At 30.4% G+C, this 17,380-nt stretch overlaps 1 protein-coding gene across 1 annotated transcript; it reads right to left on the bottom strand.

Annotated features, from left to right (window-relative positions):
• Positions 1-943: 943 nt before the first annotated feature.
• LOC111709491 (coadhesin) lies at positions 944-14,786 on the bottom strand. The gene is made up of 20 exons (XM_023483161.1): positions 14,693-14,786; positions 14,519-14,539; positions 13,538-13,899; positions 12,797-12,871; positions 12,300-12,399; positions 11,970-12,037; positions 10,811-10,872; positions 10,204-10,277; positions 9,398-9,465; positions 8,785-8,849; positions 7,061-7,134; positions 5,953-6,020; positions 5,374-5,435; positions 4,839-4,912; positions 4,589-4,656; positions 4,241-4,302; positions 3,769-3,836; positions 2,526-2,604; positions 2,238-2,297; positions 944-1,052 (listed from the first exon to the last, which is right to left on the bottom strand). The coding sequence occupies exons 1-20, from the start codon at positions 14,766-14,768 to the stop codon at positions 995-997; spliced, it is 1,644 nt and encodes a 547-aa protein (XP_023338929.1). The 5' UTR covers positions 14,769-14,786; the 3' UTR covers positions 944-994.
• Positions 14,787-17,380: the final 2,594 nt, after the last annotated feature.

The raw sequence follows: 17,380 nt of genomic DNA, 5'->3' as shown, positions 1-17,380 counted from the left end.
TAAAAACTCATCTTTACATTAAGTTTGTGAAACATTTTCTTCAAGATCCACGGTTTGATGAAGATTGAACTTTCTTTACTTTTCACTTACCAATTTTTTACATCAAAGGTACAATACACTCGCTCCAGTCATTGATTTTTAGATTCTTATATCTGTGCAATCTTTGATATTTCAAACTTTGGTTTTTTGATCCAACAGAATTGATTGTTTGAAAATCAAAGTTCTAAGACTTCAGGTTGCAAAGGTACAGTGATAATAAAAAAGTGGATTTGTTAACGTCGTTTTTTGAAAATTTTGTACTTTTCGATTTGATAAATTTGGTAAAATCTGCTATATCGATAATTATAAACACAAATATTCTAAAAATTTGAAAGATTAAAAGAAAGAAAAAAAACGACAATTATTAAAAAATATACTGGCTCCTTCTGTATCAGGAATAACGGATTAGCGTACATGAAGAGAGTTATCAGTTCCATTAAAAAACTACGCTAAAATCTATTTTGCGTAATCGTCTTTTGTTGACAACTTTTTTTGTCAAATATTGTATCAACTTTTGTTTGCGAACAGTCAGTGGAAAAGTTATTTTTTTCTTTTACTTTGTATTCAATTCACTTCTATGCTACCTCTGGTATGCTTCCAAGATTGCACTAATCTAGAAACAGAGGAATCAAATATCTAATTCATAAAGTAAGAAAATTAGTTTAATTGCCAATTATGAGTAAAATTAATTGTTTGATGTTTATTCATGAAAAATAATAATTAATAAGGGTTTATATTTCAATACTTTTATTTCGAATTTTTATCAAAAATTTCACTGAAAAAATTTAACTTAAATTTTCTGTTGGTAACTTTTAATCTGCATGTTATCTTAAGGTCTGATTAATTGATTATCTTTTAATCCATTCAGAAGTCTTTAACGACTTAATAAAAGTGTTGTCGAAAATATGGATTTAATAGATAAATGTATTTCATAAATATAAATAATACAATTATTCTACTTTCTACCATAACCAGAAGCAGGACAGGCTGACTTTTTGCAGGGATAGTTCATTCTGAAAGAAACCCCGTCTTAAAAGGAATTTTAAGTGTTATTTATAAACGGCTTTTTTAAAGCAACTCGTTGTTTTTTTTCAATACAAAAGCCAAATCTCCGTAACTGTTAATCAATTATAGATTACCAGATATGAAAGTTATTAATAGCACTCCTGAAAGATCGCTAGGATTAAGAAATGATCCTTAAACTAAATAAATAATTGCCGTTCGCAAGAAAAAATGTTGCGGATCTATTTATACGGAACCTTACCCAGGAAAGAATTGATCAACCTAGAAATACAACATCAAAAAATATTTTATTTTTTTAAATGCAAAAGTTAAAATTTTTTTTTTAAGTTAGTAAAATTACAGAAATATTTATGAACTTGATCCTTATCAATTTTCACAAAACTGATCCAAGATCCGGGACAGAATTTAGAGAACTGCCATATCGCCGATTCAAATTTAAATCAACGATTCAAATCCTTCCTGAATCTTTAACTTTAAATCGGTGGTTCAAATTTTAACTGGTAGTTGGCAGTTCAGCGACGTTGCCATAGAGAATAGAATATATAAATTAGAGGGGAATCTAAAGAATCTCTCGGTATGAATTTTTTCAATCCCTTTCAGCCTGAAACGGAGTTCAAAGTGTACAAATCATGTAAATGTTGACAAATTATATGCAGTAGAGTAAATTAATACAGTATGTTCCCTAGACTATTCATTTCAATTTCGAATTTTTAAAGCTGTTAAATAAACTTTATAAAATGAATTTGGTCAATAAAAAACATCAAATTTGATTTATATTTACAACGGAAAATCAGCATTTGTAAAGTGGAAGGCATAGAGTCTATTTGAAATGATCATTGGTCAATTATGGAACTAGCCTATTTCATAATTTGATATTCCAGGGCCCAAAAGGTTATATAGCATAATTATGTGTATTGTACACCTGCAGTGTGGAAACAGTACAACAAAATGGCCGTTTTACACTTTTTTCTAGTAAATTCCCATCTAATATATATTCTATTCTCTTTGGACGTTGCTCAAATTTAGTAAATGTGTGCCCCAGGTTAAAATAGATTGGGATTAAGAAAAAGATCTATAAATTGGCGTGAAATATAGAAAGCTAAGTTCATGTTATTCATAGAAAATGTGAAAGAAAACAATAAATAAATGAATATATATATATAAAGTAAACTTACTGATTTGTCCCCTGACAGGACTGCAGGGTACAGTAGTTTCCACCTTGACATTCTCTAACCCTTCATTATTAACTATATTATGCAATTTTTATAATTTTTTTTCTATTTCTATTTATTTTAATTGAAATAAACTAATGTGAATAGCATAATCATAAATTATTTGTTTCTAAGAACTAAGAAATCTATCAATACAGCAAAGTCTCAGATCTTAACTGTTTTATTATTTACGAAAAAGGGTTTGTTTGAATATTGAAAAGCTAAGATTATTTAGAAAGAAATAATTGAAACCTTTTTTGTGCTCCTGTCCCACACGATACATTGCATGGTCCAACATTAACCCAACTACTCCATGTACAACAGTTTACTCCTATTTATAAAAGTAATGAGATTTAAATGACGTTTTTCCGTCTAACGGTCAAAGCAACTTTAAGTGAATTATCATTCTCTAACGCATTGAGGTTCTGATGTGGTTTTTTATATAAATTTAGGAGTACTATTGAAAACCAACATGGACGTCTCGTTGGAGACCCTCTTTCATTTGAGATTCCATTGGACGTTTCGTTGGAGACCTCAAGATTCTTGTTGGAGACCCCATATTTTCATTTGAGACCCCCAAATTCTCTTGAGAGACCCCCGTATTTTCATTGAAGACCCCCATATTTTCATTTGAGACCCAATATTTTTTTGTTGGACACCCCATATTATCGTGAGAGACCCAAATATTTTCATCTGATCTCCAACGAAAATTTAGGGTCTCCAATGAAAATATGGAGGTCTCGAATAGATTCTCACCAACAAAAATATGGGGTCTCCAACGATAATCTGGGGGTCTCCAACGAGACGTCCATAGGGGTCTCCAATGAAAGGGGGCCTCCAATAGTACTCCAATGATGATGATTTCTTTACAGACTCTAAATAGAGAGTGAAATTTTCACGAAAAAAAGGCATGACATGGAATCATTAGTTACTTATTTTGTTGCCCTTTAATGTATATAAATCTTTCTACTATACAGAATTCAGCAAAAGTGAACGATCAAAACTTTGTGCTTGCATCTTGCATATTGGATAATATTTTTAAAATATAGGTAACTGTTAAAAAACATTATACAAAATTATTTTAAACATTTTAGAAACCCCTGAATTACAACTAAGGTTATTATTTTCCTTATTGTTTTCAGTATATTATTAGTACTACTTAAAGATAAATATTATTTGTTTTGACAGCTTCAAAATAGATCATATTATTTCTTTTTTTTCTTATCTTGGTATTAAATGAAGTAATTCTTTATTTGAAAAGATAATTTAATTAGACTGGAAAAAATCAAAGCATGAATTTTAAACAAAAACTTTCATTAAATTGCAAAAACTGAAAGTAATTGTTTTCGAAATAGTTTCTTTTAGTTTTGTTTACTTTGTGTTTTGTTTTCGAACATAAAGTGTTAATTTGATTTTTTACATTTTCTAACGACACTTGTTGTTATTTCCGCATTTACAAACTAGAGATTTTGCCCCCACCCATGAACTGTTTTACCTGTAACTATTTTAGTTTCCCGATCTAAAAGTTTGCTATGCTGCTGACAGAATTCAGCAGGACACATTCTAAACGGAGATATTGAAAGTTGTTGCTAAGAACGAGAATGTGCATTTTTTTGTGAATTTAACGGTTATTTTCGATACTAGTTTGAATGAAATAGACAGAAAGTTGTGCATACAGGAAGGCCTTTGGGTTGGTTGTGCCCAAAATAAAATATATGGTTTTTTTGAAATAGTTCGCATGAAATAGTTGAACAATCCCTTTAAAGAAAAATAATTTTAATTTGCATATATGTACCTCTCAACCCTTGTTACAGGAGAATTAGTTTATTGTAAATTCTAAATAATGATATTATGTATTAACTTGTTGGATGATTAAAAGAATAACATTTTATATGTATTCAAGTTTCATGCTAAAGATTTGTTTAATTTCAAAGAAAAACAATAAAACAATCGTTAAAACAACATACTCTGGACTTCTGGAGTGAGCATTAGATAAAGAAGATTTTACACACTCTCTTTTTCTCTTTATCTAAGAAAAATATTAAATGAAATGAATGAAGTAGAACTAAAATGTGCTTTTCAATAATAAAATAATTTCATTTTTAACAAAAAAAAATGTTGTGGCTATATGCAACCCGACGTAATCGTGAATTGTAAAGGACCAGAGGTAGGAATTAATGAATAACTAGGTACGATGGTATAAATGCATCTCTTGTGTGACTGAGAGTGCACAAGTAAATTAGTTCAACTAGCTTGCCCACCAAATTAACTGCATCTCGCTATTTCTCAAATTCCTAGTATTGAATTTGTATTACCTCTGAATCCACACATTTGTCCTGAGGAGTCGACCATTCTTCCCAGCTAGACCAGTTGCAACATGGAACTATACAGGAGTCAAACTTTTAATTGATTCTGCAATTAAACACCTATCTTCGCATTTTTGTTGCTTGTTTTATCATTTAAAGCCTCTTATGTTAGCAATACATGCAATGATGGCTATACATTGGAAAAGAGGGTCAATTAAAATTAGGTTTACAGTAATTATTTAAATCTCATTTAACTCACCAGCTTTAACCTCTTTAGTTTCAGCATCAACTGGAGGATTAAATCCTTCTTTACAATCATCAACAGTACATGAACTTGTAGAAAAAGAGGTAGTTTAAATAATAGTTATAATATGTCAAAGCGTCATGATTTTAGATTCAATTGTATGTCAACATTTTCTATTTGAATACATTGTAAAACAATAAAAAAAATTTGGCGGATTTTATAAAAAATTTCGTAAATTTTTAAAATTTAATTAAAACCGAATTTTGATGGAGGCTATTTTTGAAATTTCGATCATGCATCTTTAAACCTTTCCCTGGGTCATGCCAGGTCCGACACAAACTTTTGGCCCGATCGGTTAAGCCATTTTGACGTTTATTAAACAAACAGACAGACAAGCAAAGTCTAGATTATTGGGGCCTACAATCATATTTATGTGCTTTAGAACATCATTGACCCATGCTCAATATAACAAGGTAAATCATAACTTTGTCTTAGAAAACAAGGTAAAGGCTAAATGGTTGCCCTTAATCATTAGTTGGTTTGAACTTACACTTGAGCTGCCGAGAATTTTGATTTATTGGCTGAACTCAAACAATTTCGTTTTCTCTTCACCTGATAAATCAATTAATCAATACACCAAAAAGTCAGTTTTCATATACCAATCATCTGACATTAAAAATATCAACCTACCAATTTATCAATTTATCAATTTATTATTAATCAAATTATAACTAAGTCAGATAATCAATCAGGGTATTGATCAATTAGTCAATAAGTTCACATTAATGAATTATTCAATTAATCAATTAATCGTTAAAGTCATTAATGAATTATTCAATAAATCAATTAATCATTAAATTCATTAATTTGTCAATTAATTAGTAAAAAATTAATCAATAAATTAAAAAAATCAATTAATTAAAAAATCAATTAGTCAATGCTGTTCTGTTTCTGTTAATTTCTGTTAAAATTTCTTTATAATAACTTAATTTTCTCACACGCACACTGAATTTCTGACCTGATCCGAGATCGGATTCAATAAATAACGAACAGTGGGTAAGGATAGTTGAACTACTATTCTAGAGAATAAGTTCAACCTGCCACACCTATTCAAACTACTGAATATTACCTGTGAGTCTACACATGTATCTGCTGGAGTTGACCAGTCTCCCCAAGTTGACCAGCCACAACAAGACACTTTAAGACAAAAAAAATATAACAACTAATCATTTCTAGGCAGACACTTTGAAATAAATGCCTCCAAGCTTTGGAAAGAAGGGAAAATAATGTTTCAACCGAGAAGAAGAAAAACCTCTTTTAAATACTTTTGTTCTACAAAATTAGATCCCCCCTAACCGTCTTTTGTTTTCAAGTTCATATATTCTTTACTAAGGCCGTAAAAAATGTTAAAAAACGACGAAAAAGTGAAAATTGGAAGAGGTTTGATTTGAAAGATAACTTTCATGTTTAGAATAAAAATGAGATTTTGAGCTAAAATCAATTTCAAGATTTAAAATAGCTTCAGGAGAAGATTTAAGCGAAATATATAAAATTCAGATTATCATCATAGTATCAATTTCAAAAAGCACCATTTAGCTTGAAATTAATCAGAAAAATCTTCTAAATTTACGAATTAGAATTCAAATTAATAAAAAACCTCTAAATATATTGCTATTCAGAGGCAATGTTATTGTTAAGAGTTTTGCAAAATAATAGTTTTTCTTCTATATTTATTCTAATACTATAATCTATGGAAAGTAAAAGACCAATTTCGAAATTGTTGTCTTAAAAAACTGTAAAAAGCGAGAGCGAAAACATAAAAGATATGATATATCAAAACTTTCTCTGTAATTCTTTCATAAGAACAACAAAAACACTTTCATTAGCTTCAATTTTCATGGATTGTTTTCTGGTTTAGAAATTAGGATGCTTAAAAAAGAGTTGTTCCCACGTTTTTAAAAGTGCTTTTATCCAACAGACCTTTCGGTGTTGGGACATTTCATAGAAAGATATTTTTCTAGAGAATCAACAATTCTCAAAGACGAGGTCTTTTTTTCTTTTTATAGAAATTATTTTCACCCTGCTTATGAATGTCTTATCTTTTAAATGTCATACCTATATGAAATGTCTTTATCTATGAAAATATCCTGTCTCATGGTTTTATTGTCTATAATATGTCCAATGTCCATGTCCATGTCCTAACACCGTTTTTCACTAGTCAAAATCTAATCAACAACCTCCTACAATTTCTTTCGTCTCTGTATCCTGTGCTGCTCCGTGACCTTGGTTACAAGACTCCAGAGTGCATATCCTAGATAATAAAGGAAATCAAGACTTTTTGTTGTACCAACCCTGGGGCTTTTTTTTTCTAAAACTACTTGTCTCTGCGAAACTAAGGAGCTATAAAACCAAATTCTCATAAGGAAATTCTTAAAATACATCTATTTTTAGAATTTGTAAAGAATTAAGGCAATAATTGATGAGAAGAAATGCAAACTGTATAGATATTTTATTTTGCATTGTTTTTTTTTTCTTGGATCTGTTTTCAATTTCAAGATCAATTTCAGATCTTTAATCTGATCGGCCATTTTATCTCAACCCCTTAAAAAGGGGGAAGGATTTCTAGTTAGAAATATAAATTTCAGATTAAACTGGAAAATATGTGATAAATATGCTGTCATTTTTCGTGTAGCTTTTCCAATTTTGGTCTTAATATGAATAAATCCTCAAAAAGCTTTAAGATTGTTAATTCTCTCTTGAAAATTTCAATTTTTGATAGTACCATCCTAAAGTGGTGTTATTTAACAAAATGAGTTAAAAAATAAAATTCCCCGTTAAAAATAAAATCTTGCATTAAGTGTAGTTTTTAAAACAATTTTAAAGAGTTAAAAAATGTCTAAAACATTTAATAACACCTGACTTTTCCTTTTAATATCTTTATTTCTCTAAGGCTTTAAATAATGAAAAGCATGCCAAAAACGAGGATTTTGATAATACTGGAATTCTCCAGCAATAGGATTTATGCCCTAATTCGTTTCTAATTCCAAAGACCGATTTATTTAAAAAATCCCCATAGAAAAGTTTGGTTTTGCTATGCAGTTTTAGAAAAAAATTGTCCCCGGGTTAAAAACACACAAATTACTGAAACTAGTCTAGGATAGTTGAACTATTTATCTGTTGTGGCCGTGAGTGCAGAAAAGAACTATAGTTGAACTGGTTGTAACCATGGTTGTTAAATATCATATTTTCATAAAGAAAAAGAGAAATTGGATGGAGGGGAGGAGGATTAAAGAAAACAAATTAGTCTTAAATATTTTAGAACTTTTTTAGAGAAATCGTGTTCTTCAATCGAAAAAATAATTAAAATACAACATTAAATGTAACAAATATGTAACAAACGTGGTCAACCTTTTGGACATACATAATCAATAAATAATTTAAAGAATAAATTTATTTACATTGGAACTAATACTTTTCATTGAATTTTTTCCTATCTGTTAAATATCAGCAAGATAAATTATTTATTTTAAACCAAAGGAATTGAGTTTTGCCATGAATTCAATCTTCTAATCCCTATATCTTTGCAATTTGACGGTGTAAATCCTTGATTTTTGAAATTTAAATGTTATGATCACACAGAATTCATAGTTTGAAATATCTAAGTTCTACGACATATGGTTGCAAAAAAAGAAATTAAAAAATCAGAGTTTTAGTGCGGAGACTCAATTCCTTTAAATGACACGAAAGATAAAACGATCTGCAAAAATGGTCGGTTTTTCTATTTTTTTTTGCACGTCTTCGCGGTTTTTAAAGTCAAAACTGAATGTTGCAAATTATACTATAAATGTTTCCAAAATCTATTTCTAAGCGAAGGCAAAAAATGTGTATAAAAACAAAGCGTGAAAAGTCAAACAAATTATGCTTGAACTCCTTTCAGTGTTCCTTTGTTATGTTTACTTACATACGATTTGCTGCGTACGGACTTGCAGATTTTGCTGTGCTCTCACATACCCGCTTTCTTGTAACCTTAGAACAAAAATTACATGTGCAGGGTTAACCACAAAGGATGAGACTCTGATGACGACTTTAAAGATAACTTTAGAATGATTCGCCTTTTTTGTAATTAATTATACAAACATTTTCACTTGATTTTGGTGAGAAGGACAGTTCAATGCATAGTTTCACGTAACCATGATTTTAGTAAGGACAGTTCATGCATTGCTTCACGTAACCATGATTTCAAGTTTGAAGGCTTTGTAAATTTCATGCAGTCATCTCTAAAGTCTCATCCTTAGGGGATTATCCAGTGACAACATATTTTTTTGATCCATTATTTATTAGAAGATACTTGTTCAGATAATGTTAATGTTCAGAAAAAATTTAAAAAATTTGAATAAATTTTAAGAATTAAAGTCTTTTGGTGTTATTAAATTGTAATAAATGTATTTGTTTTTAAACAGAAATGCTATACATACGTTGAACTGCAAGTGGAGTAGGAAGACGACCGTAAGAGTCAAGTTCAAAAATTTTTATTTGAAATTAATAAGTTGAATTTTAAGAAATGATTTTGGTACCTGTGAGCTTACGCAGATATTGTTCGGTGTAGACCATTCCATCCAGGTAGACCAGGCACAGCAGGGGACTTAACACCATAAATTATTTTACATAAATAAACAAACCGGCATAATCAGAGGAGAATTCAAGGAAGGGGGCTATGGAGCTAAGCCCCCCCCCCTGGATCAGTGACATGCATGGTTCTAGCGAATTTGTGGGCTCTAAAGGATCTATGTTGTGTGTCTGTATGTTTGTATAATGTGCTAGTTTGAAACCTGGCATATCCCTTAGATTAACTATTTCGGCGACGAGGGTTTGACGATTTTTGAAATTCCTCATTTAAACGCCAGGCACTGCCAGCCAAATGTAACGCTATTAAAAATGTAATACAAATTAAAAATGTTACATTTGTTCCTCTTGGTAACAAATAGTTTTTAGGTGGCGATGTTTGCATAATTTTTTTGTGAAGATTCAATAAATCTCATAAAACTCATTAACTTGTAAACGTAATTTGATTAACGTCTTGTTTGTTTTCAAAATAAAACAATCGTTATAAGTTAAAAAAAATGTGTCGTTCAGATAGGCGGTGGGGGAAACACCCCCCCCCCACTCTCTATGATAAATTTGGGGGACGTCCCGATCCCTGTACAAATTTTTGGGCAAAACAATAGAAAGTAGGCAAATTCTAGTCGGTTTTATTTTTAACACTAAATTTAATCACCCATCGCCTGAAAATATTGTGTCGCCTCTGATTACGTTTTACTAAACAAAGACAATGCTCAGCTGTTTTTACAATCCTTATTTCTGATCATTGGATGATTGATACCTCCTGGCATTATTTTAGTTTCAGTATCATCCAGGGGACCTGGGCCTTTTCTACAGTCCTCAATTGTACATTTTCTATAAAAAAAATGTTTGAAAAATATTCAAATGATATAATAATTAAAATTTTTAAGTCAAAAAACTGAATTCGTTTTTTTCAGTCTAGTCTTTCTAATTTAGAGAGGAATTAAGTCTTCGCCACAAACTTAAATGTCAAACCCTTTATCTTTGCAACCTGATATGGTCTAAACCTTTGATACGTCAAACTTAGATCATTTTAAATTAAAATTTTGTCGAAAACTTGTTTTCACAGCTGTTGCTGATTTTCGATCATTCCTAGAAAATATGAAAATTTCGTCTTCGTTACATAAAATCCTCGAATTTTTATAAATGCATATTTTCAAATGTAACGCTCGGATCAAATAGCGTTAAAAATATTATGAAATATCAACTATACACAAATGCATCAATTTGAATTCGACATTTATAGGTTGTAATTTCTGAGATCCTTATATACGTAACAGAAAAAAAAAATTAGTACCGATCGATATCTAATTCTATTCAATTGGATAACAGAATATACTCCATTTCGTTTTTCGCAAAATACTTACGCTAACATGCTGTAAAACCCAGAAGATGCATCAGAATTCTTACAAACTCTCTTTCTCTGAACCTGCAAAAATCAATACATTTCAATTTTGGCAAACAAGATGACTCTAGATGTAGTTTTATGTGACCCTCCATTTGTATCATCAAGGATCTGGAAACTGATTACTAGAATTTTGGTTTCTGTAATAGTCACTTTTGGATTTATGACAGCAATGAAGAAAATTGAGAAAATGCAACATGTTATAAGAAAGGACATCTTGTATTGTATAACCAGTTTTAAACTGTATTGCGTCGGCCCGAAACAGTTAGTTTAGATAGAATATATATATTATCGCAACGTTGATTATTTACTGTAAAGTGTTTTGAGGACCAATGTGGTAAGAATCTTATATTTATTATTTTTATGATATCGATATTTATCCCAAATATTATAATCTTTGCTACAGTTTTTAATTTTAATTTTTAATTTGTTGATGTGAAAGTAAAATTTGATAAATGTTAGCTCGCTTAATGCTTTTTCTGTGGCTTATAATACTTTTTCGATCTATATTCATTGTTAAATTTATAGATTGAACTGTGTAATACAACTTGAAGACGTATCATGAGCTTTTTTATGGAAAGATCGTCAGGCAGAGCAGCTTCCGGTCAGATCCATAGGAACACCACACGGTATACCTATACTGAAATTTAGGGCAACTGGTATAGTTGCGAAACAACAGGAACTACCCGTGAATAAATAAACTACCTGTAGTAAATAAACTATTGAGTACATGAACTACCTGTGAGTAAATGAACCACCTGTATGTAAATGAAATACCTGTGACTTGTGAGTAAACTACCTGTGAGTAAAAACTTGTGAAGTAAATAAACTGTCTATGAGTAAAAAAGATATCTGTAAAAAAATAAACTATAGAGAACAAAACTACCTGTGAGGAAATAAAAACCTGTAAGTAGCCAAAGTATTTGAGATTGCTATACATATTTTGTTGTTTTTGAGATAACCTAAACTTGATATAGGACGCAGCTGTCACACATGGCTCCAATCGTTGCATGGTCCGGTCTACTGTAATTGTACTATATATACATTCAATCGTACCGACCAGTCTAGACTACACGGTGTAAAGTCAACCCAGCCCAAATGTAGGCTCTGAGGATCTGTACCTGTGAATCTACACATTTATGTTCTGGTAGCGACCATTCAGCCCAGGCACCCCAGTTACAGCAGGTACCTTAAAAACAGACCAATTTTTTCAACCATAAACTTTGCAATACAGTTATTGCCCCAAACTTAAAATGCCTCATCACTTTATTTTTGCAACCTATTGGTGAACACCTTTGATATTTCACGACTATATGATCTAACAGATTTCATAGTTTGAAATATCTAAGATATACAACATCGGGTCGCATAGATTAAAAAATCCGAGTTTGTGGCAAGAGCTCGGTTTCTTTGTGGAAAAGTCTTAAATGGTGAATGTTTTACAACCTTACTTGGTTTGCTCTGGAATTCTTTCAGTTTCTTATTCCCACATCGAACAGGGGGGCACGATTTTCTTCCTTGTTTACATTTTCTTTTTCGGTACTCCTTTTTCTAAATTTAAAAAACATTTCAAAGTTTTCCGTATACAACAAGGACTTAGAGAATAGATGTAATTTCAGGTGACCTTCTAGTTACTTGCAAACCTCTGTCTGATCTATGATAAATAAGAAATACTTAATTTTCTAAGTGAAAATTAGTTCTTTCTAACTCTGGGTTCTCTGTAAAAGTGATTTAAGAATTTATGCTATCAAAGACAATGAAGTAAATTGTTAGATTTTATCACTTCATTGAAACGAAAAATTACTCATTCTTATTTAGATAAAGGAAACCAATGTGAATCGGACATGCCACTCATTAAATTGGGGTTCTGTGAAAATTACATATACTTGAGATTTCGACACAAACAGAAATATTAAATTCAGCTTATTGTTCTTTTTTAAGATGAGACCTGTGAACAACTTGGTGAATTGCTGGCTTGTGCCCAGGGGGACCAGCTGGTTAAACTACAAGCAGAACTTCGGCCCTAAATATTTAAACATTTATATTATTTATAGCTCTGTTCCATAATTAGGAATTTTTGAACCGAATTTGTTTAAGTCTCAAGTTTTAAAGGGAGTGCTCGCAAAGAATGAAAGGGGGTTTAGGCTTACGGCGAAAATATTTCATAATTTTTGTTATTTGTTTTATATACAATGCACTTAAAACGACTTTTTTCCGCTAGGTGTCTCTGCCACGTCAAAGCATTGTCAAAACCAATATTAAATATTAACTATATATGAATGCATCGAAAAATAATCGATGACTATTGTTTGTAATATCTGAATGATTTGTTTGAAATTAAATTGATTTTTTACGATACGAATCGCATATTGCAACTTTCTGAATTTGTATGGACGCTACGTTCTTCAGTATAAGTCGTTTTTAACAATTTTCTCCTTATAGACGCAACAATTAGAAGTAAGATTAGTAACGATCAAAAGCGATTATTTTTTCGCTGTTTGCCTATACCTTTCTTTCATTTTTCGCCAACATTCCCTTTAATGCCATTTTTAAAGTTTTAAAACAAAAAGTCCATCCCGTCAATTTTAGATAAAAATGTCTCTACCGTCGATTCTGATATTGAAGTTTTCAAAAAAGCGTTGTGAATCGTTTCTGGAACTCGTTTAATGAAACTAAAAATTAGTTAAACCTCTTTATAATTCTTAAATCCAACTCCTTTGCGTTGAAGCCAAGAGGGGTGTGCACTGTAATCTTCTCCTTCATGTCCGTTCCCTTCTTTTTCATTCACAACACCCCCTTTTTCTTTCCCTCCTTCTTCCTCTTCTCCTCCTCCTTCTTTTCCTTCTTCTTCGTCATTATCTTCGTTTCCATCTCCATCCTCACCTCCTTCTTCCTTCTCTTCTTGTCTTCCAATCCCTCCGTCTTTCTTCCCTTCTTCTCCTCCGATCTCTTCTTCCACATTTTCTTCTTCTCTTCCAATCCCTTCTCCTTGCTCCTCATTTTCTCCTTTATCACTTCCAACATAGGAGTGTTCTCCGTATCCACTGATACCTGAAATTAAGTTTAAAAAAAGATTAATACAAATATCTACATAAATATTGAAATCAGTGAAATGTCAGAATTAACGGTTTTGTTAAATTTTGAGAGATTTTGTATCGTATTTTACTGAAAGAAGTTTTTTTTTGTGTTTCAGTAAAAACTAATTGTTCTCAATATTTTCGGTACTTCTATAATGTAAACATAGTGAGTTTGTCTCTTTATATATTCGATTATAATTTGTGAACCTCTTGATCGATTTGTCATATATTTTAATTAGGTAACTCGTTAGTAGAACCAAGGGAACACCGCACTGTTTGGTTTTAAAAAATGTTTATATCTTGCTGGGTTTTTAAGCGTTAAAACACAAAAAAATTACTTTTTTAATGAATTTTAATTTAAATACAAGTAACGGTCTTTTTCAAGAATTTTAGGGTTCCTCTGTATATTCGATCGTATATAATATACAAGGTTCATTAATATCATTAATTTGAATTAAAACATGTATATATATTATATATATAACCACCTTGTGTTATCATATGGGAAAATTAATTGTAATTTTTAATTTATTCAAACTATCAAGAAAATGTAAATCCTTCGATTAAAAACCATAGTTTTTTTCAATATGTACCTGTTGTACTATTTTCCATTTCTGAGAAAATGCAATTATTTATTAAAATTTTCAAAAAAAGAGGAATTTATAATTGTATAAAAAAATTATTGCGTTGAAAAAAAAATATTTTTCTGGTTTTTGAAAAAACTGAAAAAAATGTATTTGGAATGATTAAAAATAAATTTGATTTTCCTAGCGTTTCAATCAAATATTTCTTGGTTTCAACATGCATAAAAAAGGCTCCTACAAGGATAAAAGGAAGAATCATCTTATCTAAAACAATATTTAATATGTGTTAGTTCACACCAGATTAAGATAGTTGGAAAAATGAGTGGCATGTTGGATTCACGACGATACTCCGAAAATCTTAGTCTGAATTAATGAGATATCAAGCTTTATAAAATCATAATTTTGAATTGTTGTTTTTCTACATTACAGCTGCAACACGTCAAACTATGTTTTAACATAACTCCTCTTATTGAAGAGCTATTGAGAAGAACAAAATGTTTTGAATTTATAATATGTATCCGAATAAATTAGCTTATCTTACACATGTGCGTAAAATCAGAACTAGAGGAGCAACGAAGTCACTAAGCCGTGACAGTATCAATTGAATTTGACCTTCTCCTCGTGGTTAGTTTGCAGGGGCAAAATTCAAGCCAAACAACTTTTAAAAGGTTTACAAAATGTAAAAAAAAATAATAAAAAAATGTCCGTACTTTTGATCCTGAATTCTGGATTTTAAGTATCAAAAGATATATGTGCAGAAAAAATTCTATGTTCCACAAAAGATGTTCAGTTCATAAAACGATTAATTTACAAAATAAATTGACTTTTCTAAAACATATCATATTACTTCAAGGGGTATTAATAATGTTGTACTTTGACTAGTAACAAAGAGATAGAAACCTTTTTAGGATCTAATTATTCCCTTTCCCATTGTTTCTATTTATTTTTTAATCAATGCAATGTTTAAAAATGTGCGCATTGCATTCACTCATATGACATTTTCATAGCTTATTTTATAAAATTCCTAATTTGCAAGGTCCGTATTGAAGAATCTTAAAAATAAAATACCTTTGTTTTCTACCCTTAATAAATAAAAAAATATTTATTTACATTATTTAAAAAATCAAAAAATCTAAATTTTTAAGTTGTTATTTTTTAAACCTAAAATCTTTTGAACTTAGATGGTCCATACCCTGAAGTCAGAACCGTTATACTAGTATAGGAATTTCGGAATCGAGCATTGGTCGCAATATATTATACTTGGGGTAAAATCTAAAAAAAAAGTTTTTCATCAAAACAAAACATATCGTCGCTCAAGGTTGTACGTAAGGGGAGGGGGGCAAAGGGGACAACGCGCCCCCAGACCAGCCCCCCCCCCCTAGAACTCAGAGCTATAAAACTTTTAAAATCTGAAACTGAAGAGTGAAGAGTGAGGAGCGTGAAAAAATTAATTTTCTGTTTTTTCTGCTAGTTTTTTTTGAAGGAGAGGTAAAGTAGTACCTGCTAGGTAATTGGACTGTATTTGACCTGTGTACCTTTAAAATATCCAAGAAGCAAAATGTTTCGAGTTTATAGTTCAAAAAAAATTTTCGCTTCGCGCTTATTTGCCCCCCCCCCCAGACTTATTTATGTGTACGCCCTTGTGACGTCGCTTTGTTTTTATAAAGCTTAAAACTTTCACTTCATTGGTTTTAGCTTTTTAAAAAAAAAACAAGGGTTTGTTCGTTTTTGAAAAAAACAACGTTCATCCTTACAATTTGTATTACCCTTGGTTTTTGAAACAGTAATATCTTATTATCCAAAGTAGTATGTATGTACGTATTTATGTCACGCTTGTGTGTGTCTTGACTGCATAGCACTCATTGTGCGTCCTTATTTATTGGCGTATTATTAATAGTGCATTATTGTTGTATTCAAATAAGTGCAATAAGTACAACATAAATTGTTTAGAAAGGTTGTTTTGTGTTGTTAATCATGGGATCAAGCCTTTATTATTGATTAGATTTAAAACTCGTCGATATCCTGTGGTGGTTATACAATGCAGGGTCTGGGGATAACTTTAATCGGGGAATCAAACTCTGATTCTCTAGTTTATAAGTGCCGGCTTAGGATCAATCATTCAAAATTGATGATACCCTGCAGAAAAAGGTCAAACTTCAAATGAGGGCATGTTTGGTCTCTAATCCCAAACGAAAAAAGATAAATTCAATAAATTAAGTTCCGAGTATAGGTAGCAACATCATTTAATTTATCTATTTATATATTTAGCTGGATGTCTGTTTGTCATGGCACGATTGTGAATGTGTTAGCTTTTCAGTTCTTTTTAAATTTGATAAACATAAATTTAGTAAATCTAGTTTTTAATAAAACATACATTTAGTAAATCTAGTTTAATAAAACATACATTTAGTAAATCTAGTTATTAATAAAACATACATTTAGTAAATATAGTTATTAATAAAACATAAATTTAGTAAATATAGTTATTAATACAATGCATGCATTTAGTAAATATAGTTATTGATAAAACATACATTTAGTAAATCTAGTTATTAATAACACATACATTTAGTAAATCTAGTTATTAATAAAACTTACATTTAGTAAATCTAGTTATAATAATAAAACAAACATTTTGTAAATATAGTTATTAATAAAACATACATTTTGTAAATCTAGCTATTATTAAAACATACATTTAGTAAATATAGTTATTAATAAAACATACATTTAGTAAATAAGGTTATTAAGTCAAACATATTAGGCCTTTTGAAATCATAGAAGGCGGAAAAGAAAAGGCTGTCCAGATTTTATTAGATTACGCGGTGTAATGTTTTTAATTAATGCCTCTTTATAAAACATTTCGGCACT

The sequence above is a fragment of the Eurytemora carolleeae genome, unplaced genomic scaffold (genome assembly GCF_000591075.1).
Source record: "Eurytemora carolleeae unplaced genomic scaffold, Eaff_2.0 scaffold698, whole genome shotgun sequence".
Classification (NCBI taxonomy): Eukaryota; Metazoa; Arthropoda; class Copepoda; order Calanoida; family Temoridae; genus Eurytemora; species Eurytemora carolleeae.
The sequence above is the reverse complement of the archived record's forward strand: the minus strand, read 5'-3'. Positions and strand labels throughout refer to the sequence as shown.

Excerpts from the sequence above, each read along its gene's own strand:
- LOC111709491 (XM_023483161.1), bottom strand. The coding sequence starts at position 14,768 with ATGATTCTTCCTTTTATCCTTGTAGGAGCCTTTTTTATGCATGTTGAA. Across the intron at positions 9,466-10,203 it reads AACTAAAATAATGCCAGGAG|TCCCCTGCTGTGCCTGGTCT; the intron begins GTATCAATCATC and ends TATGGTGTTAAG. Across the intron at positions 7,135-8,784 it reads CCGTACGCAGCAAATCGTAT|GATATGCACTCTGGAGTCTT; the intron begins GTAAGTAAACAT and ends TTTATTATCTAG.